This window comes from Mugil cephalus, chromosome 18 (assembly GCF_022458985.1).
Source record: "Mugil cephalus isolate CIBA_MC_2020 chromosome 18, CIBA_Mcephalus_1.1, whole genome shotgun sequence".
Classification (NCBI taxonomy): domain Eukaryota; kingdom Metazoa; phylum Chordata; class Actinopteri; order Mugiliformes; family Mugilidae; genus Mugil; species Mugil cephalus.
The window spans coordinates 2,501,419-2,524,405 of record NC_061787.1 but is presented as its reverse complement, the minus strand read 5'-3'; the positions used below and the strand labels follow the sequence as shown (position 1 = coordinate 2,524,405).

General features: G+C 41.3%; 3 protein-coding genes across 4 annotated transcripts in view; all 3 read right to left on the bottom strand.

The window, feature by feature from the left end:
• Positions 1-22,937, bottom strand: part of palmdb (palmdelphin b) — a 30,322-nt gene extending 7,385 nt beyond the window's left edge. Inside the window, exons 1-5 of one of the 2 annotated variants that reach the window (XM_047568114.1) lie at positions 22,795-22,937; positions 17,510-17,560; positions 14,748-14,828; positions 13,197-13,327; positions 11,619-11,733 (exon numbers count right to left, since the gene is read on the bottom strand). In XM_047568114.1, coding sequence (XP_047424070.1) covers positions 11,619-11,733; positions 13,197-13,327; positions 14,748-14,828; positions 17,510-17,554 — 372 coding nt within the window. In that variant the 5' untranslated portion in view covers positions 17,555-17,560; positions 22,795-22,937. Of the gene's footprint in view, positions 1-3,895; positions 4,047-11,618; positions 11,734-13,196; positions 13,328-14,747; positions 14,829-17,509; positions 17,561-22,794 lie in introns of those variants that run through there. The other variant, XM_047568115.1, reaches the window with a different exon arrangement.
• The window catches only part of LOC124995607 (NACHT, LRR and PYD domains-containing protein 12-like), a 1,019,357-nt gene that overhangs the window by 67,212 nt on the left and 929,158 nt on the right, over positions 1-22,987 (bottom strand). The gene's annotated exons all lie outside the window — the stretch shown is intronic.
• Positions 6,170-8,695, bottom strand: LOC124995620 (palmdelphin-like). The gene has a single exon (XM_047568131.1). The coding sequence runs from the start codon at positions 7,902-7,904 to the stop codon at positions 6,594-6,596; it is 1,311 nt and encodes a 436-aa protein (XP_047424087.1). The 5' UTR covers positions 7,905-8,695; the 3' UTR covers positions 6,170-6,593.

Here is a 22,987-nt window from a genome sequence, read left to right as displayed (position 1 = left end):
GTGGTCTGTGTCAGATAATGGGCATTATTAATCCCTTATTCTCATTGTTACTGAGGTGCATTGATAACTCTGTGGTGTGGACAGTTTAATCGACATTTTATATGCAGTGCTGCACAAATGATGACATATTTAGGATGCACAACAACAAACAACACACATACACACACACACTTCTACTGTATATCCACACACACACACACACACACACACACATAGAGGAGTATCTGGGGAGCTGTCATTAAAATGAGGTTGATAGTGGAGATGAAATTCCCCGAGGCTGTTTCCTACCAACACACTTACAAACTGTTCTTCCAGTCAAAAACGCTCCCATCTAGTGAGAACCATAACTGAACCAGCTCTGAGAGGAGGGGGTGATGGGAACAAAACACCAGTAGATCTGGATCAAATCTGTTCCAATAAAACACAAAACACTGCTTCTCATACAGTAACATTTGTCCTGATTACATAAAAAGCTCAGCTTTGATTTACAGAACTAGCTTGGAGGAAATTCAGGTGCAGTAATTCAACATAAAGACTTTTTTTCTTTCTTTTCTTTTTGTATTTGGACTTGTTGCTCAGGTTAAAAACCTCACACTGGTCTCTGGATTCTCAGTAGAGGTTTGTAGAAGCCCAGGTAGGTTTTTATACCACATTTGATCCAAAACCAGCTTTTGAATCTGTACTTTGAAGCATGTGAAGGACTTCTCAACTCGTTCCTATCTGCAAACATCCTGTAACAAGTTCCATGAGCTTCCCGTCTACTGTCCGTTGCAACGGTAGAGTCTCTCTGTTCGATCACTTGGACATATTTCAAGTTATTGTTTTATTTACATAAATCCTGCTTAATTAATATTGAAAATCATCAAGAAATTATTATTATTATTATTATGCTGTAGGTCTATGAGACACAGTTAAACACAGTTAAACACACACATGGTATGTAAATATATGCATATATAACCACTTCATAATTAACCTGAAACCGATAATAAAACAGACACATTCATCCTGATTTCTGTATCTTATCAATACAAAAGCAACCAAAATATGACCAAATTGAATTAAATCAAGGTTTACGGCGAACGTGTTGGATGCAGTTCTCCGCTTTTTGTTTTTACTTTTAATAAATTCCTGTTTTGTTTTTTGTTTTGTTTTTTGTACCCGCCGCCCCCAGCTGTGGAGGATGTTTAATCATCATCGTGACCATTGGCATCTGGAGGAAAATCAACGTGTTGAGACAGAACAAAATGTATTATTCTGTTACAATCCTGCTTTTCCTTTTTGTTAAATGTCATAAAAACAAAGTGAACCCTTAAAAAACAGCGGAGGATAATTCGAACATCATAAAACGACTATAAAATGTCTTTCTGGTCCAGTATCAAGAAGTTTTATTTATTAATTTATTAATTAATCATAGTAAACATGTGTAGGACCAAAAAGAACAGACTTTAAAAGGCTGAATGTTCAAATACAAGGATTTCTCTTATGTGGTCGTGTTGAGCACATAACTTGAATGTTGTACTTAGAGTACTATCGACAAAAGAATCAACTGGTGTAGGAGTAAAGTTTTGTATCAGCATAAAACAATGAGTGGGTGTTCATTTAACCAAAGCTGTAAAGGCTGACAGAGCTCAACACTCAACACAACTTAAGAAAATACAAACACATAGAGAAACATGAGCAGAAACGTCTTTATCAGCACGATGACACAAAAGCAGCAAATTCACCAACACAACTCAAGACTCAAAAGGATTATTTAGTTATTATTGTATTATGAACCCCATTTTTTAATAACATTTTTATTATTATTATACATATTATTATTTTATCATTTTTATCTTATTTTATTGTTCACCTTATCCATCATAAGAATTTGTTTTTTTGGCTGAAGAACAATTCATTTTCCTGCTGTCGTTAACATTATTTACCTCCATCATTTAAACAACATTAACTTGTGATTCTTAAAATCGCTCATTTCCAATTTACACTGATGATTTCATTTAAAAAGAGCAAAACATACCAGACTGGGTTTATTTATTGTTATTGTTTGTTAAGGATATGTTCATGGTTTCTGAAGACTGCGTTTTAAAAACATTCACCCACGTGAACGTTACTACAGGAGCTGATTTCTGCTTTTAAAAGTGAGGCAGAGGAAATCCAACTAAAGCCTTATAACTCATCTCAGACTAATTTATCACCCGTCTTCTACAGTTAATTAGATAAATGTGTATGAATGAGACTAACCTCAGTGCAAACACACTTGATCTGCTTGATTGAAACTGTAGAAACCGCATGTTAATAAAAATCGGGATATTCTTACACTGAATAAACTAGAACGACTATGTCTTTCTATAGCAGAAATAATAAGTATTTGATTATTATTATTATTATTTTCTGTGGTGTTGGTAATAATGTGAAACACATGGCCTGTTATGTTATGTATTGTTTCACTATAGATATTGTATGTTTAACCCACTGATACAAAGTCTATTACACTATTAGCAGTCAGAAATGTACTCAGTGTATTTAGTCTGGATTATAATGGATTCTCTTTCTGATTTCAGTGAGAGATGTGAGATGCTAGGGGATTCTTTTCAAAGCTGCAGGAAGTGAAAAACTAAATAATGCTTTCTGTATTATTAGCCACACACTAGGTCAGGTTACATATAAATCCCCAAATCCCTCTCTACTCTGAAGATCTTATCTTTTATCGTGATGTCACTCGCTGTTTTGTATAGCATCAAATAATTAGAACAAAACCTCTCAGAATAATTTGTTAACATACATGGGAATCATATTAACTACCTAAACTGTATGTGATGTGTGCTTTAGTCCCGCCCACTAGCATAAAGGAGGCGGGGCCTATGACATGTACTGCATTCAGCCACCAGGAGGAGCTCCACGCGCTTTGGCTTCACTTGAGAGGAGCCGTCCTGGCGTCCACTTTTTCTACATATAAGATCAAGAATGGAACACATAGACTCTTGAAGAAGGTTGTAGCACAAGAGTCAGCACATGAGCAATGTTCAGAAAACCAGAGGGTCAAAGCCACAGCCACTGCAACAGAAATCAACTGAGAATAGTCTGGAGTGATAGCGGTCAACAGGGCTCTGATCACCTCCGCCAGCACATAAAGCAAAGTCGTCAAGAGTGGCAGCATAGTGACAGGGAAACTAATCAAGAAGGACAAGATGCAGTGAACAGAAGTCACCACAGCAGACGTGCGGGAAAGCTCACGGGTATCTGGGTTTCCCAAAGTCCAACGGGAGGCGTGATGAAGATGCAAGGAGGTGTAAGGAGGAAACATTATAGAGGACCAAAGCCCATCCAGAGATGTGGCTCACATCAATAAATCTTACACAAATTTGATGAAAGCAGCAAACAAGACAAGTTCAGACTAAACTGCTGAACATAAAATCATCACTGACATCATCTATAAATCATGATAGCTGCACTGAAATACTGAAAAGAGCATTCAAGGACACGACCTGCCATATAAATTACATCCGTCTGCATGGCTGAATAACAATAGTAAGATCGATGTTTAAATCTGAGTGAAACGACCCTTGAAGGTATTTGTTTCATCAGTTAATTACTCACATCCTCCAGAGAAACACTGATAACCTGGCCAGAAACACAAGCATTAATCCACTCCACACAGGACACTTTAACTCAGACCACAGCGTGACAGTCGATACACAGCATATTATCAAGCCAATAACTCTTCTGTGAGGCTGCATCCCTCAGTCACATCAATACCCATGAACATGACGTGCAGTCATCTATCCTCGAGCGTCTGAAGTAGATAACACTATGTGGATTGTTCTCTGACCAAAAGAGAATCTTTATAAACTTTCAAATCAGTGTGTGTGTGTGTTTGTATCGGTGGACCTACCTGAATCAGTGTGGTGGGCTAACGCAGATGCCTCTGCTCAGTTTCTGACTGCAGCCTCACTCTGGCAGCTCTGCCTGGCTGCTTCTGTCTCTGATTGGATGAGTGGTGGAAGGGAGGGTACGCGGGAGGCAGCCAATGCTTGCGCTTTCTCCAATGAACACACACTCTGGCAGGGAGAACGCATCTTCTGCACACGCACACATTCTACACCACAGTGGGACCTGATTTGAACCATCTGCTTATTTCTTTCTGCTACAAAGTCAGAATCCTTAAAAATCTATGTGCTGCGCGCGCACACACACACACACACACACACACACACACACACACACACACACACACACACATACATTTATGTATAAAATGACTAAAAATATCATCAAATTTTCCTGAAAATAGACAAAGAGAACCCAACCGAACACATGAAACACAAATATTAGACTGGTGCATTGTCTCATATATGATATATGGTCCAATGTTCCATGTAAGTGAGTCCTTGTCTCCAGTGTGTGCTGTGAGCTCCTTGTAACTAAATGTTTGTGGTAACTGCTGATCAGTGTCTAAAGCAGCCTGGAAGAATTTGATCCCATTCCTCACAACAGAACCAGTTCAGTTCTGAGATGTTGGTGGTTTCCTCTCATCAGCTGATGCTGCAACATTTCTATTGGATTAAGGTCAGGACTTTGACTTTGCCTTTCCTAAACATTCATCTTGTTCTTCTTTAACCGCTGTGTTCTTGGGCTCGTTGTCTTCCTCCATCACTCAGTTTCTCTTCACATTCAGCTCATGGAAACAGAGAGTGTCTTTGCTTGTTGAATGGATTCATCAACATCGACATCAGCCAATGTAAGAGAGGCCTTTAGCTGCATAGAAGTTATTTAGGGACAGTTTTTGAAGCTAAGGAAATAAAAACTAAAATGAAAAAAGCCATTTAGTTTACTCCTCTTTCTAATCACCTGTCCTCTGACTATAATTTTGTCCCTTGTCCCTTGACTCTCCTTTAATGATGCTGTGTATTTTTCACCAATTCACTTTTCTCATTGATCCTTTTCAATAAGTCACAGTCCTGCGCAGGACATTTTAATCAGTGAATTAGAGCCAAATAAACTGAAATGAAGACATGCAGAATCACCACTGAGCACTGGACTTTATAAAAAGTGACGCACTAAACTATGTCCAACAGGGTGTGATGTTAGAACGTCTACATTTCAACCTAGTGTTAAATGTACAGACGTCTCTGAACGATGGTGCAGCTGCTCAGAGTCGCAGCTAGAAGTCCCTGAACTAAACTGAACAAATAATCTAATTAGAGGACTCCAAAGTCAGTACAGGTTTGTTTTAAATGTAGCCAAAGTTTTTTTTTAGTTGCCTTAAAACACAGACTTGGTCCAAACTGAAAAATCTTCAGCAAAACAGATGTAGAACAACCAGACATTTGTCAGTGCTACAAAATCCATGAATTTCCCATTCACTCTTCACCTGTGAAGATGCTATTTATGTGCACAACATTTAGCAGATGCTAACACATTGCTTTCATACACATTCACAACTAAATGATGGAAACTTACTGAAATATGTAGAAAACTTACAGTAAATTGAAATCAACAAAATCTGCAGTTTTCACCAGCTCCATCTGAGTCCTGTGGAAAACAATGTCTTCTTCTGCTCTGTTTCTTTCCAGAAACATTTTCCACAATAATCTTTCTCCTCATTGATGCTACTAGAGATGTATGGATGATGTTCGTGCCTCCAGAGGAGCAGAATATGAGACAACACATCAACCAAATTCATTCACACAGTGGCTGAGTGCTTTGTGCTTTTCGACAAAGTACTTTCTATTATCTGAGAATGTAATAAATGGGCTCACTGTGAGCACAGTTACAGTGACAGTAATAAAAGATGACCGTGGTTTCTGTCACACGTAAGATGGTTACATAACCACATACTTGTTTTTTTTTCACCCTCCTCCATGTTTTCCACAAAGAGAGATGCAGCATCCAAGGACAAGTGTTGTAGACGAGGAGCAGAACAACAACATTCGGTTCAGTCAGCTGTCGAGCAAACTGGATTCCAGCAGGAGCACGTGTCCTGAAATCATTAGCGAACGGAATCATTTATTTCATTCAGTTTAATTGAACCTATCCACAGTTTTTGCTCTTGTAACCGGCAGTTAGATGCAGTAGCTCCATGAACTACTGCTGAAATAAATAAAGGAGCAAACAGGCACCAAATACAATAAATACACACAAAAATAAACGACCATCTCCAATTAGCTGGTGAGGAGTTCTTTTTAATTGAGAAGGTAACAGCACACACATTAAATAGTTTACACTGTGACTTTAGAAATCCAAACACAGCAATGTCTCGTTCACAGTGCAGCACGATTCACATCTACCAATAAAAGCTTTGTTAACGGAAAATACATCAACTCTTCAATCCAGGCATCATCTTCCTGGTGACACCGTCTGTGCCCATGTCAGTGGTGCTGGGTGATAAAACTAAGGACAGGGCTTTATAATATCTGAGTCTTCAGGGCAGGATAGCATGAGGTAGGAAGTCAGGTAGAAATGTCTTTCAACAGGTTAGAAAGTATGATAGTATAATACCATATGTTATGCATTTTCACATATTAGACAGAATGAAAGACAGAAATTTAAGCTAATGAATGAGCTGAATTTTAACAGAGCTTGTTTACGTCTCATCTTCCTGTTGAACTCTTCATATTGACTGTGGTGGTGTTTGCAGCCTCATCCACCTCATGTCCCTGCATGCAGTGACTATTCTTTCCCGGCTTGTGGATAAATGTCGGTTTATGGAGCCCTAGGTCATCCCAGTCTGTGTGGGTGTCTTCAATAATGTCTCTGCAGCATCTAATCTGGGTCTTACCCACTTTGGGTTGGAACACTTTGCTCTTGTATCCCTCTGGGTGGTATGAGAGATTCTCCTCCCGGTTACATTCAGTTTCAGTATACTTGTCAACCTCATCGTCATTCTCAGGGGTTCCTATAATCACTAGCTCAGCCTTGATGTTCTCCTCCTCGTCTACTGCCTTCTCAAAGCCCATGAAGATCATGGTGATCGGTTTTGACTCCAGCTCCTCTGGGAGTGTATTTATAATGTTCTCTGCACAGAAGGGCGAGCGCCTTTTAAAATCAGCCGAGCTCTCTATCAAGGCTGGATCCACTTCAGATTTGTGGCTGGGTAATGGAGGACTACTGCGGTCTACTGCCCTGTAGTGCGGCTGGATGGGTGCAGGCATCCCTTTAGACCTGACTTTGATAGACACAGTAGCCAATGGGTCTGGACTGTGTGTATCAGTCATGCTGTTGGTGAGTCCTTCTTGTTGAACTGCATGCTTGTCAGTCTTGGAGCATCCTGGGGTGGGCAGGCAGGGCAGATTCACGTCTCCAGATCTTTGGACTCCAGAGGTGGACTCTTGATGGATGAGGTGAGGGCTCGGGGTTTTCTTTGGGCCTTTGTGTCCCTCCAGCTTTGGCTCTTTTTCCTCTTTCAGAGTTTGAGCACCATTCCTAGATAAGCTTGTGCTCTGGTAGGTGCTGGGCGCTGTGGCCTGGCTCTGTGTTTTAGCCTGATATCTGGGTGCTGTAGGTCTGCTGCTCGTGGAGTAAGGTACAGAGTACACAGGCTGATGGTACTGCACCTCATTGGGCACGGTCATTTCTGTGGCCTGTCGCAGGAGCTCTTCCACCTCAGTGAGCGTCATCTCTCCAGCTGCTCCGTTATGTACGCCAGCAGCATCTCTGTGCAGCGCAAACACTGACTTGTGCCCATCGTCGTAAACTTTTAAGCCCGTTTCCTGGAGGGTTTCTGGGGTGATAGTTGCTGAGGAGACCACCTGACTTTTGCCTGTTCTTTTATCATGTTCCACACTGATCTCCATTGCAAATGTAGCTGGAACGGAGAAGAGATGGAGATGAAGGACAAGAAAAGTAAACCTAGAAATGTGAAACATTAAAGTGATGGACTGATAGGTCAGCAGAAATGGCATACATCCTTTGATGCCGTCCTCTCAGCTGTATATTTATTTGTGCTTTGATGCAAATGTGTTTTTGATTGGACTAAACAACAGACTAGTCATTTAAATTATATCCATGTATCTGAATGTATAAATCCACCAGCTAATTGATCACTACTGGTTGAAGCTGCTCTCAAATGAAGCATGTGTGTTCTGACCACCGTGAAAAAGACTGGAACACAACAGGACAAACAGACCAATAATTCAAGACATATTTGAGACATGGTCAAATCTTGTCCTTGGTGAAGGAAGGTCTCAGGACTCGTCAGTATCCCTGGCAGAGGTCGCTAAGGTGTGCTTCAGTTATCAGGGTATTACACTGGTCAGCCTCAACCTCATCAAACCTTCGTGGGAAGAAATGTTAATTCCATCCTGGTCTATACAGTCTACATGTGGACTAAGACCACATGCCCTCTGGAATCTATTCCAGCAGAGGAAAGACCCAGTGCTGCCGTAAAAGCCACTTGAGGTGGTTTGGGCATCTGTTGACGAAGCTTCCAGGGCACCTAGCTGAAGCATGGCCTGCAGAAAAATCACATTAAAGTCTGGGGGAATAAATGTCTCCTCTGGCCTGAGACCAACTGGAGATTTTTCTGCATTACATACCCCTCTCTAACCTGTTGCACCTTTCTTTCATTGGCATCATTGGTTTGCTCTAAATTCTACAGTGTGGATGTTTGATGAGGTGGTAGTAGGAGACGATCTAAACAGAATCCATGGAGTCTGGTCAAAGGCTGCAGCCAATCAACAACAACAAAAAACACTGAACGCTGCAACGTTTCAAAGAAGAGAAAGATAAAGTTTCCTGGAGACAAATCTTCCAGAGAGGAGTTTATGGCAGCGATGGAGCACAGGAGGTGTAGAGAACACAAGGTCCACACTACATTAACTTAGATTTATTGGACTGAATCTAGACAAGGAAGATAAGGAAAAACTTTAGGAAGATACAGGGGACGAACTTTAGGACATTTAAGACATCTTTGTCTTCACTACTTGTGTGTAGAGTTCCAGAAATGTTCCCTTCGTCCTCCAGTCTGTTGCAGACTGAACTGAAACTCTTCTTAAGAATAGCAGACCTTGTTCTAATCATAAACATCACCAAGTCTTAAAGTGAAAAATCAGTGCTGTGTGGTTTATTTTCTTTAGCAAAGCTCAGAAATGGCAGGTGTGAAAATGTCCTTGTCTCTTCACAGTGGAATCTAATTATTTCATGATTTGCATCCATGTGAAATGTAAATCTGCAGCTCCTCAAATGACATAATGGAACCAGTAATTGGTTTGTGTCTGAGCAGCAGACAGCTACGGCTCGAGCACAAAATGGACGTCTGTGCAACAATGGAGCTGAGAGGGTGAACGGTGGAATCCAGGGTGGAGGAAAAGCATCCAAAACCAGGTTCTCAGCTTCGCTTTTCCAGCACATTCTGTCCGACTTATACATTCAGCTGATCATCAGGACACGTTCTACAGCGGCTCTACCTTTCTTTGGCACGTCACTACCAGGCTCGTGCACGTTGCGGCTTTTTGACGATGCAAGTGGGATGAAGGATGAGATATCTGGGAATGTGGAGGGGGCAATGTGTGCCACATCTGAGGAGAAAATGCAATCTGTGAAGCAGAACAAGACACTAGAAGCCAAGTGAAATTATGTTCCAGGAAAAGATGTTAAATATTAGTCAAATTTAAATGATAGATTTTAGAATGGATGTTGTTTTGATTCCGTTATTTTCAGATTACCCTGATTGTTAAAGGCCTACTGGATGTATAGAGTAGTCAGGAGTGGTAAGTCCAACAAAACATCCATAAAATCTTTAAAACTACACAGAGTAATCTGTTATAAAGGGATAAAAGTATCTGAAAAAGGGTAAAAGTGACAGTTGTTGATGGATGGACAAACTTTTGAATGTAAATTTTAAAAATTGAGCAAGAAAATATGAAAAATGTTGATTATAAAATCCATGACGTATGAAATATAAGAGAATCTGTGATGTTCATCACTGAGCTAGTCTGAAGACTGGTCCAAGTCCATCGTCATCCTTTGAAATCTTATTTTTGCTGTTTATTACGTGACTTTTTAAGCATTTAACAGTGAGCCTCAGTCTTCAACAGTCATTGATAAAAACGTAAACTCTCATTTTCAAGTATTCATCATTGTAATCGTAACAATCCAGTGAGGGATGTTTCAAGGTGACTGAATACTTAAATCATCTTCTAGCTATATATAGTATATATATCATCCCGAATTCGAGTTGTGTTAAAGGTAAGAGGACACGCTGTTAACCAGGTTAGTGTGTTAAAGATTCTGATCATTAGTTTCCTACGTTGTTAATGAACTATTCAGCCAATCCCACCAGCATGCTCCAGAGGTGTTTACCTGCCTGGATCTCTGTGTTTAGCTCCTACGGGTGGAGAGAGAGGAGGTAAAGGTCAGGGTGATGAGGAGGAAACCGACATCGCAGCAGCAGTAGCAGCAGCAGCAGCAGTGCTACAGATTCAGACACAACTACTCCTCTTATTACAAGTATCTGGGAGTGCACATTGTCAATAACACTGGGCTGAACACAGAGGCTACTCTACAGAAAGAGCCAAAGTTGACTCTACTTTCTGAACAGACTGACGATGTTGAGGATGTTTTATGAGTCTGTGGTGAACCGGTGAGCTCCTGTATGCTGTTGCATGCTGCGGAAGCAGGCTGAGAGTGGCAGATGCTAGCGGACTCAACAAGCCTCCTCGAGGCCAGTGATGTTGTAGGGGTGGAGCTGGACTCTTTGAACACAGTGTCAGAGAGGAGGATGTTGGCAAGAGTGGAGACCATCCTGGACAACTCCTCCCACCCACTCCACAACACACTGGCCAGGCTCAGCAGTACCTTCAGTGATAGACTCATCCTTCCTAAATGCACCACAGGATGCCACAGGAGGTCATTCCTCTCTGTGCCCATTAGATTTTATAGACTCAAATTGTGTTTTATTCATCTTACGTCTTGTTTTGTTTGTTTGTTTGTTTTTTACATTACTTCTTATTCTATTTGTATTTGACTCCTTGCATCCGTCATTTTATGGGAGAAACAAAACAATTTCCTTGAAGGATTATTAAAGTATACTGATTCTGATTCACTGTACTGAGCGTCAGTGGACTGTTACGATGTCAGAGATTTAATTCTGTCCAAATTCAAACCTCACTAAGAGCAATCCATTCTCCTGTCGCCTTATTCTCTCAGAGCAGCCTCTTCTGAACCAGAGAACACCCACACAGTCCTCGGTTAGTTAGAGATTGAAGGCTGAGCTGCATGTAAACCATGCACCACCTCATGCACCACCTCATTCATTACGAGCTACAGCACACACACACCTACATAGCCCACATTCTTACATCACATTGTCATTTTTCTTTGTCTGTCATTAGTATTATGCTCATCTAGTGTGAAATCGTTTATTTTATGTCCAGGCAGAACTCTGACCTTTTAATTCTTTGTTGATTCATTCACTTAAATCTACAAACAATTCAAAAAGCTCAGCAAGAGCAAATGAAGCTTCAAATGTTCAAAACACACCAAACACTCAGCGCATGTCTCAAGCATCCTCTCATCAGGACGCAATAAATGAGACAAGGTGAATGTGTCTCTTCCCCTCACATGCTTGTAGACTCATTCTTATTCGTGCTAACGCTCCTGAGGCGTGGGAGGCCTACCTTGATGATGTCCTCCGGCGTTTTCTCCACCTCTTTCAACCGCTTCAGAATGACCTCCTCGTTGGCAGAGATGTTGAGCTCTTGTGTTTCCAAGGATTCGATCTCCTTCTCGATTCTGCACCAGAGAGAAATGAACCCGATAACTGGAGGATGAACAGCTCTAACCTGCAGCTACCGTCCTTTAAATGGATCAGAATCAGAATACAGCTCAGACATGGACTCTGGGTCATACCGATGTTTGCTGCTTGTATTCACAGACAAAGACCCCGTCAAATTTTAACCATATATGGATGAAATGCTAAAACAGTTTCTGTTTTTATTTATTTTTCCATTTTTCCTCTCAGTCCTGCTAGTTGTCTCGTTATCTGTTATACAAAAAGCTATCAATACAGAAACAGATGAGCTGTGATTGTAAGTGAAACTGATGCTAAATTAAACCCTCCATAAAACAGGCTTGGTGGAGATCTGTAGTTCACGTAGATGATCCACCCGTCCCAGGTGCTAATAGGTTATCTGAGACGGGATCGGCTGAGTGCTGAGAAAGAAGAGCTCCAACGATGAAGGCTCAGGTAATTGGGGACGGATTGGGGGTGGGGGGCTTCTAAGATACAATATCCCTCTGCTCCCTCTATTTCCAGAAGGTCAAATGTAAGTGGACAAATTAACATGTTCATTTTTAAAACTCTGCTGAGTGTCACCACTGAGATCTGGAACCAGTGAAGATGAAGAAGCATCATCATCATCATCAGAGAGCAGCAGGCTGCAGTGACTTAGATGCCTCTCTGTCTCTTTTAAAGGGTTTCTTTCTTTTCTTAAAGGCCAATGACAGGTTCTCTGCATTTGCTCTGGTGAAGACAGTCATTGTTTTAATGACTGAATTCAAAGTTTAACTTCTAACTTATCTCCAGACACGGATCTGTTCCTACCTACCTACACCTGCCTACATATCCATCCACAGTGCATCTTTCTCCATAGTTTCATTCCTGCATGTCACACACTCTTGACACTGAAGCAGGGACATGGGGTTTCATCTAAACCGTTCTCTCCATCTGTTCATATTTTAGTCTGTCGACTCATTACGTCACCATAGCAACCAAACAATCTCTAAATAGGAGCTTTTAAAATGTCTGGTGGTAAAAAAAAAGACCTCTCTGACGTTTCTCGATTAGAACTAAATCAGCCTCCACATTTCCCTCCTTTATCTGCTTCTCATGCATCATGCAGACATGTGGTATCATGACACGTGTATGTTTATTCAGATGCATGTATGAACGTATCTGCCTCTCTATCTGACCAGTTTCAAGTTGAGAGGCCTAAATATGTCACCGGGGTTCTGCTCATGTTTCTTCCTCTTCCCACTTTGGCTCTTCCTTAAACTGCTTTCATTGTTAATAGTAATAAATAAATAAAACTAAGATTTCAAACAGACTTCTCTCTGATTTGTCAGTTCACTTGAACCAAATCTCTAAACTCTTTAAACTCTGTGACTGATGCACAGTGAGCTCAGGTGTGTTCAGATGCATTCAGGTGCGTTCAGGTGCGTTCGCGTGTGTTCAGGGGCGTTCAGGTGCAGGTTACCTGAGAATGTTGCTCTGCAGCTCATCACTCTGCTGCTGCTCATCGTGAGCCTGCAGCCTCATGGCCTCCTGCTCCTCCTCCGACTGCGGGCTCAGACCGTCCATTAGCCACTGCTCTCTCAGGGCTTTTTTCTGTCAGAAAAATGCACAACGGCTTCAAACACCGCTCTCTGGTCTATTCATGAGCTTTTCCGTCCTGCTGTGCACACTCTCTTTTTATTCTCACACTCTCATCCTCTTCTGCAGCTCTCCAGACCTTTTTATTTTTTGAGCCGTATAGTCAAGTTACTGAAGCCTGTAGGATATAGGGTAGGGTTTACATTAAAATGTTCTTTGTAAAAAGAAGAGGGATCTCTGCAGTTTCAAAATTTCACTTGAGCAACAGAACCTGAATCTTAGTGGTCAGGCATCGTTCTGACAAGTCTGGCTCATGCCACATTCACACGAGATTTACAATTGAGCAGCATGTTCTCTCTCATGAATGTGTTTTAATCCATGTGATTGTTTCTAGGAAACACTGTGTCTGCTCTTTAGTACAATCTTTCTCCAATAAATGGTTCAGAGAGGACTGGAGAACTAAAGGGGGAGAGGATGGGTTGGGCTGTTGAACATTTTATGCATGAAAATGGGAACTTGGTGCAGCACAAAGATTTTTGTGACAAATTTCTACTACAAAGCTGGATTCTGCTGAAGACTTAAACAGAATAGTTAGAGCCATGTGGACATCTGTAGAGTCAGTGGTAAAAGATTTAACACGCTCTGAGAAACAATATATTTTAATTCTTATTCCTCCCAAGGTTTAACAGTTTACTTCTAAATGGAATTATTTAAATTAAATATGCCCAATAAATTATTTTAAAAGGATGAAATAGAATTTTAATGTGAAAAAGACCTTGTAGCGTCTCTTCTTCTGCTATGACCGTGTGAGACACATTCATCCATCACAGCAGATGACGTCTTCAGCTTTTCAGGTTCATTTGTCCAGCATACACAAATGCAGATTCTTTAAAAAATAAAGCTGTGTATGGAGTTCAGTCTGTTCTACGAATCACTGAAACTTGTTTTATTCCAACAGAAGGAAAAAAAATGTATCTTATATTTATTTACGTTGTACTTTTCTTCTTTGTTTAATTGAAAAAAAAAAAAGAGTTTGCCTTGGACGCTTCCTGCCCCCTGGTGGTCAGACTATCACTACATGACCTTTGACCTGGAGTCAATCTGTCATTGATTCTAAATGATCGTTTTACTTCTCCACATGTAAAATAATTGAGTTTAAATGGCAGCGATTCATTCATCTGTTTATGAATGAGCACAGGGAGACTTTGACTCTGACTGGATGAACCAGAGTCAGTCAACTCAGGAACCGGAGATTATTAGTATTATTATTGGTGAAATCAGGATTTGTCTTTCTCTCCAGATTGTGTCAGAAATTAATGAAATCATTAACTCTTCCCTCACGTCCTTCAATATGATGTTCAGAGCCTTTATTAGAAAGAATCACAGCACACTGAGCTCACGTTCAGTTGAAATATGTTAATATTTTGTTAAATACCTTTATGTACTGGAGTTTTAGTTTCTCCTCTTCAATCTGCCTCCTTTTCTTGGCGATGTCTTCTTGGATTCTTCTTTTATCCTGCAAGGAGGAGAAACAGACACGTTTACATCATGTGAACAATCTGCAGCATGGAAACTATGGCACCTGTTGTCTTGTCTCACGCCGACTCTTCGACCTTGAACTGGGAACTAAACGCCAGCGGCCACAAATAACTTCACGGCCTCTCCCTCTTCACGGCTTGTTGTTTCCTTTCTTTGCGTGTTTGTGTTTGTGGTGAGGTTAGGGTTAAGACTTTGTTTTAGGGTTAGTGCCAGGCTTAGGTTCAGATTAGGATTAGGAACCCTCCTGGTGAGGGTCTGGGACAGAGGGAATGCTCTGACAACATTTAATCTTTAAATGCAAACTAGAAAACAAGCTGGACACACAGAGGTCGTCTAAAATGAGTCCTGGATAAATGAATCTCAGCATCTAAACACGGGGCCCGTGCTCCTGGATGTCACACTCAGGAGCTATTATTAGCTCATGGATCCTGGATCAGTGTGGCACTAAGCTCCAGTGAAAGGGGATCTCCCTGATGACGTGTGCTGGTGTTTATAACTCCCTCTGAGTCTGACAGGGTGATGTCAGTTTCCTGAAACGTCTAGACCGAGAAAATCCTTTCACAGACTCGACTATTACCACGATACCTTCAGTGCTTACAGGCTTATTGGGCTCCAAACTAACAGGGAGGGGTTTTCAGACTGAACCGATCTTTCTACAGAGAGTTAACAAACCAGAACAGCTCCATTCATTAAGAGTCAAGGACGACACAATGATAAGACAGACTGCACCGTACCAGGATCCTCTGAGGCCACATAGAAGAAGACGGGGAGAACACCATCCTCTTTCATTGTCATTTAAAGCTACGCATCAACACCAGATTCTTTTATTTTAAATTAAATCTAATGTGTAGTGCTGGTGTGCAGCTTTGACTGATGATAAAAAGTCCAGTAGCAGTTTATATGAATGAGGAATCGCCAACACTTTCAGTTAACTTATCAACACCAGCTGGATTAGGGTTTTGGAGGATTACGGTTTTGCGGCATCCTGACTGGAGCTGTTTGGGGCCTCCCTCCACAGCACTAGGAAGGACTAGAACAAATGGAAATGTGTTTACAGTTATGTCAGTCATGTCGGTCTGTATTTTCCTCCAGCAGGGAACCAGGGCCGGTATGTGAGCATCTGGTGGTCTTCATGTGCATCGGATCAGAGGATTTGCTACAAACACAACACTGCAGACACAGGAACTCATGATTACTAAATCATCTTGGTGGACTGCGAGAGAGAGATTGGGATTCACTAAGCACCAATCACGCTATAAGCTCTTCCCAGACTTGGCCAAGTGCACACACGGTCTGAGGACGGAGGAGAACTTATGTGAAGCTCAAGAATCAAACAAAAGGAAGAGCAATGAATAAAATACTGTTCCAGCAATAAATACTGTATAAAAACTTTATACACACAGGTTAAATACACCTATACAAATATATAGATATAAAAATCGTTGCACAATGAAGGTAGAACAGTGAAGTGAGGGAGCTGGGATCTGAGTGTGAAGTTAGATCAGAGTATCAGGTCGTATCTGTGGCTGATTTCTGGAGAGTGATTTATTATTTGTCTTAATCTAACAGGGCACAGCTCTTAGCTCTTAGTCAGATTCTCATCATCTGAAAAGAGTTGAGTCAAGTCTTCAGCAACTTGTTTTTTTTTTTTTGTGAAGGAGTGGGTAGATGTGTCCCTGTGACTGTGAAGCTCTTTCAGCACCACCAGGAAGGAAGACATGATAGAAATAAAGACCACATTGCAGCCATAGGTTAAAACCATAGAACCTGGATGGCTGCAGGCTGAGCTCGGAACATTTTCCTTTCCTCTGCAACAGCACACCCACACGGTGTTTTCAGCCTCTGCTTGGCAACCACTTGTGTCTCAGTGCTGCACCAAGACATCCTGCTCAGAGCAGATATCACAGCCCTGAATCACTGGGACGCACTCATGAAACATGGACGTGAGAAATTATTCACAGGCATTTTACACGGTGGCATCACAGCTATGGAAGTCAAGCAGCTCCTCCTCATTAGGCTCCAGCTCCTTGTTGTACAGCCCTGTTCTGCAGCCTGCTCCAGGCTGTTTTTAAAGCATGCATAAGGATAAAGCATGCATGCATCATATGTACAAGATATAATCAACATTATATGACAGCAGTTGATGCTTGATACACGGGAGACTGATTGAAAAGGTGAAGGGATCATTTTTGGCGTGTCCTTATAAAGATACTGTAATAAGAATAAACAGGAACTCAAGAGTGACAACTATGTGAGTTCAAGGCAAACAGTATTAGAGTATAAATGCACTGGTAGCGAGGGAGAGGATAGTAGACGACACATGCCCAGGTCACCACCATCTTGGAGGACCAGCTGTTCATCAGAGGCATGCCAGCTGATTTCAGAAGGCTGCCATGCTCCACCTCCACCTCTAATCTATGATACCACTGAGGACCAGAGCTCCACGGCTGCAGCCACAACACATCACTGACTAGTTAGGATGTAGGTTCAGTCCTTCTGTTCCTGAACTGCTCCTGTCTTCTGTTTCTAGAGGAAAAGGAAATGTTGTGCTTGACCACTTGTTCGTGGAGAAGTTGTTGTTGCTTTTACCCTCCATCCTTCCCACCACCGAAGCAGCGTGGTGCAGGTCAAAGTCTAGAGCTACAGTGTGGTCTTTACCGTGATGGCCTGGAGCCTCTCTCTCAGCAGGTCAGCCTCCTCCATGATCACCTGCAGGACGGACACGAGAAACAGAATGAACGAATAAGGAATCAACAGGACAGCTCCCAGATATCAGAGAAACAAGATCACTGAAGGCTTTAGTAAGAGGTATAGTCTGAAGCGATAGCTCTAGTTCTGTATTCATTTATCTCACACTCACCCACAGTTATATTAATGAAAATGACACGAACAGAAACATTTAATCTGGATCATCTTCCAAATAATCTCAAATGTGTGTCTGTGCAGGTTCTCAGTCATCCAGGTTATTGTATGGACAAAAAAATAAGACCATCTGAACTCTTTCTTGGTCTTGTCCTGTTTTACCTCCTACGTTTCCCCCTCCTCTGATTATCTGATTGGTTTCTCCTCAGTGCTCCGCCTTCATTGGGTAATAGAGTCGCGTCCTTGCCTTAGTTCTCTGTGAAGTCGCCCCTTTGCATGTTCCCTCATTTTCCTGGGTTCTTGTCTTGTTTGTCGATTACACTATTAATTTTTGGTAAATAATTACATTTCCTGCCTCTACATTCACCCCATTTAACAACATGCAAGGATTCAAGGTTCATTATTTGTCCCGTGCAAGGTGCTCAGGTACAGCAGCAGTCAAATAATAAGTTCTAACGACCCACCCTGTGCACATTTAACAATCATCTAAGGAGTATTAAATAGAATAACATCAGCTCTAAGAGGCTTGAGGAGGTGTTTAAATATTAACATCTCTTTGCTCATTTGACTAGTGTCTGTTAACAACCAGATATTTAGCTGTAGTTGGAGGAGACAGTTTGATCCTGTCCCTTTTCTGCAGTGACCCAACGAGTCATATGAGTTTCTGATGTGTTACACCCACAGATGTAGATATTTAAACTCCTCTGTGCTACTTGGATGAAACATCTCTAAGAAACTCTACAAGGATATTCACATGTGTTTATGTACACACACGTGTATGATCATAATAAGAAAAGAAACTGCACATGAAATCATTCCAACGAGCATTTCTGAGGACTGGGAGGAATCACCGAGAGAAAACCAAACCCACACAAACACAAGGAGAACATGAGAACTCTGCACGTTGATGATGTTAGCTGCAGTTTGAATAAATGTCAGAATTAAAAGTTTAAAACTAGTCCAAAAGTATGAAAGATAAAATAATCCCCTTCATCTGAAGACTGAGACAGACGTGCCTGTCAAAGTTAACACTGTTCACTCTTCCCCTTCCACCTCCTTCTCCTTCATGATGTTCACTGTCAACGCACTGCGCCACATAATAACAGCACACAACGCAGGTCTGAATATCACGCGTTATTATTAACGCCAGTAAATCAGCCTCGACAGGGACAGAGCGAGAATCACATGTCTGCGCCAACTGTCAAGGTGGAGGGATGAGGGATTGAACCATCAACCTGGGGAATGTAACATGGCTGTGCTGGGATTCTGAGTTCTAATGCACGGCACTAAATCAGAGCAGGACGGAGAGATCACCCAAGGTAAAGGGAGGGACAGAGCTGAGGTCACATCCACGGTCTGATGAGAGACAGTATGAGTTCAGAGGAGGAAAGAAACAAGAAGGAAGGAGTTAGAACACAAACAGAGAAAACATGAGAAAGAAACCATGGACCTATCAACAGAAACTAGGTTTTAAAAGTGATATTTCCTGCTAATTGTGCTATTACTGTGAATAAAGTTTCCGTGATGGATCGAATGACTCTGCACTAATCATGGGTAAATATTTACAGGCGATACTGTTTTATAACTACCTTTGCACTATTTGCATTTGCAAAATGAGTTTGCAAACTAATTAAAATTAAGCTAATTTTAGCATCTTAGCCAATATTTGTTTCTGCCGCTAATGAAATTTAGCATTAGCTACGAGCTTGAGCAGAGGCAGTGGAGGAGGAGGAAGAAGTCCCTCTGCACCACAAACTCTACAGCACTCCTCACCACTGCCACAGAACAACATATAATAGTTTGATATAATAATTTAATATAGGAAATCAGAATTTAAAAACTATTTGTATCAGGAGTCAGTTTATGTCTATACAGCAGTTCTTATATATTTTGATGATATTGACTTTGATACTCTTTGAATCTTCATCTCAGGATTTATTTTTAACAGATCCTTTCTCTGTCTGTGTGACCTCTGGGCCTTTTATTTCCTAGGTAGATTATAGGTCTTTCTCTTTTCTCTGGTTGTTAATGGACCTTTTTACCCTTTAGTTGGACTCAACCTGCTTTTACACTCACATTCCTTCTGTGTATTTAATATTTAGGTCCTCTTTTTAAATAAATAAATAATAATAAAATTTACAATATTTATAATTAAATCTTCTTTTCAGGCCTTTGCAAAGAAACCTGCTTGCTGCTACTTTAACCTAGTAGTTCCTATGTTCTATTCAACATACATTTATGTTTTATTGTGTTTAACTTGATCTAACTTTCATTGTGAGGGCAGGTCTACAGGGTTACCGCTGAATTATTTTAAAGTTGTTCTGTTTTCAAACACATGTAGGGAAAAGATTCTTGCACAAGAACTACAGAACTAGCACAGATGTTTATAGTTCTACTGAAACACTTCTCTTGTTGTTTTAGCTGCTCACTGAAAAGTATTCTATGTACATTTATAGAACGAACGTGGGCTCAGCAGGTTTGGATATTTGTGTGCATGTGATTCTGTAAAAGGAAAGAATGATCAATGGAAATGTCCCCACTGTGTTCTTTGTCCTTAGCTGAGGGGAGGGATCACTTCATGTCCAGTCACGCCACTTCACATCAGTTCTGCAGATCAGGTTACGCTCATATTCTTACACATGTCTCAGCCACGCACGGCTAACGCAGGTACAGCAGAACATGTTCGAGATGTTAACGATTCATCTCCCAGCATGAAACACTATTCACCTTCGATCATAGTCAGAAAGTACTTAGAGCTACTTCAGGTGTATAATCAGATGAAGCATCGGTGATGTTGTTGTTCAGAAGTCAAAGCACAACTTCCTGCTCCTTCCTTTATGAGACATTTGAAGATCTGGGTCTAGTTAGTTGGATGGATGGATGGATGGATGGATGGATGGATGGATGGATGGATGGATGGATGGATGGTGGTTATTCACTGCATTGAGATTTAGTCTTTAGCAGAACATTGTCAAGTCTTTAGTTTGAAATAAAATCCTCTTCATCTTATTGATGGATGAAAACTGATTTCCACCTGCAGCTGTTTTTAGGTGTACGTGCCTCATTTATGTGTAAACATTGGCTGTGAGGCACCAGTGCTAACCACCCCACCACTGTGTCGCCCCTTGTATATGACTCAAACTGCATGAACATTATTGTGTATAGCTGCTATAGTTTTTAATCATTATGCTGCTATGCTTTCTATTTTTATTGTATTTATAGTACTGTATTTTGGTATTTTTAAAAAGACAATTACAATGAAACTTATTCTTCTTAAAATATGTGTCAGATAAATAAAGAACCAGTGAAAGAGTCGATAGAAATGTTAAATGCTGATTTCGCACACACATCACACCAGACTGTCGTCAAGTGAAAAGTTGCAGCATTAATAATTTATTCATTTATTCATATGATGAACTGAAACAAAGCGCTAGCAGCCATGAGAGAGACGCTACTGAGCAGAAACTGAGATGAATGGAGTGAGACACACACACACACACCTTAAAGAGCAGAGGAGGAAGCAAACTGCTGGTTCTGGTTCTGATCATGTGCTCCAGTACCTGAATTTGAAGGATGTGTTTGGATCTTAATGAAATCAGTTCAAACCAGGCAGTGAATGTGTGGAGCTCCACCTGAGCCTATACTCCTCTATGCAGAGGTCTGTGGGTGGAATTAGAGCCGTGGTTGTTCAACTCCTCTGTACAGTCACCTTCATGAAACAAACAAACACTGTCCAACACTGCCCTGTTCCTAAAGTGTTTTGTGTGTGTGTCTGTGTCAGGCTGCATCCTGCATAGTTGTGTCATTTCTGTAGGGCGGGGGTGTGTGGTCTGGTCTATGTGGGTGCTACACGTCCAAGTAACATTCACATGAGTGATGCCAGGAACAAAACTTTCCCATCAGAACATTGTGTTGTCACAAGATGGTTTCAGTGTTGTTTACTTCTCCTGTCAGTGGTCATAATGTTTTGGCTGAACAGTCAGTCAGACGGGATCTTTTCCAAGTTTCTTTTAATTTTCTTTTTGATGTAATAATAATATTTTCAGGTTGTTCAACTTCCTTCAGGTTTACTCTTTAAAAACATTCAAACTAAAGTCAGTGACGCTGCGTGGAAAAAGCAGAGGAACTATCAGCTGATTAGCAATGATTTACAGCTGCTTTCTACTTCTAGAGTTGATGTCAAATCTCAGACTCCAGCTCCAGTTGCTCCCGTCTGAGGTCAGTCAGCCAAGGACTTCCTGACCTTTAATCCCTTCTCTTGATTCCTTAATCATGTTTTCATGGATTAACGTGTCTGATGCCTCCACTAGCGGACAGCATAGCCTGATAAATGTCTGTTTATTCAGGTAACACTGGTCTCATTCAGACTTCTTCTTCCAGCCACATGCCTCATCTCACTGTTCCATGAGCTTCAAACAGGAACACGATTTAAACTAATTTAACATGAAGGAGTTTCTCCATAGAGACCATGCTGCTGAATGTCAGAAACCACCAGGACTAGAGATGAGTTTATGCTGGATCTGTTTCACAAGGCGTGTTTTTTCTTTCCATCCTAATGCATGAACAAATATGAGTCTTTCTTCACTAGCAGCCCCTCCCTCCTTCCCCAGCCCTGTCACTTGTGCTGAAATGTTGATTTGGTTCAGATGAGTGGGAAGGAAAGGCCACCGGGTGCCCGAGTCTCTGCAGGAAGCCCAGATCCACAGAATGTCTGTAGGAGTGTACACTGTATGTGTGTGTGTGTGAGTAGATAAATCACCATCGTATACAGGATGACACACACTCCCTGTAAATGCAGAAAACCCTCATCTGTGTCTTTCTAAAGAGTATAAAAAGAAAGAAATCTGTCCATGTGTGAGTTCTGCAGCCGGCAGCCCAAACGGCTTAGACAAATTAAAAGATTAAAGAATCACTTTTAGCTCTGAATGTACCAGTTACCTCTGAGTTACTCAGAGTAACTTACAGCCCAGTTCCACACAGAGACCTCTACGCTACAGCAAGGCTTTCTATTTCTATTTTTATGTTCTGCATTACTGTGGCGGCAGCAACTGACAAAGAGTAAAACACAAAGGTCTACTCACCGGGTTTATGCCTCCAACGTCCTAGAGCAGCAGGGTGTGATTAGAAGCTAGTGCTCAGTCCTGCAGCATATCCAACATTACTGAGTCTGAGGATGAGGCTGGAGACTGTGTAGGCTCTCTCTCTCTCTCTCTCTCTCTCTCTCTCTCTCTCTCTCTCTCTCTCTCTCTCTCTCTCTCCCGCTCTCTCTCACTC

Bases quoted from the DNA above. Each gene is read 5' to 3' on its own strand.
- LOC124995620 (XM_047568131.1), bottom strand. From the start codon at position 7,904: ATGCCATTTCTGCTGACCTATCAGTCCATCACTTTAATGTTTCACATT.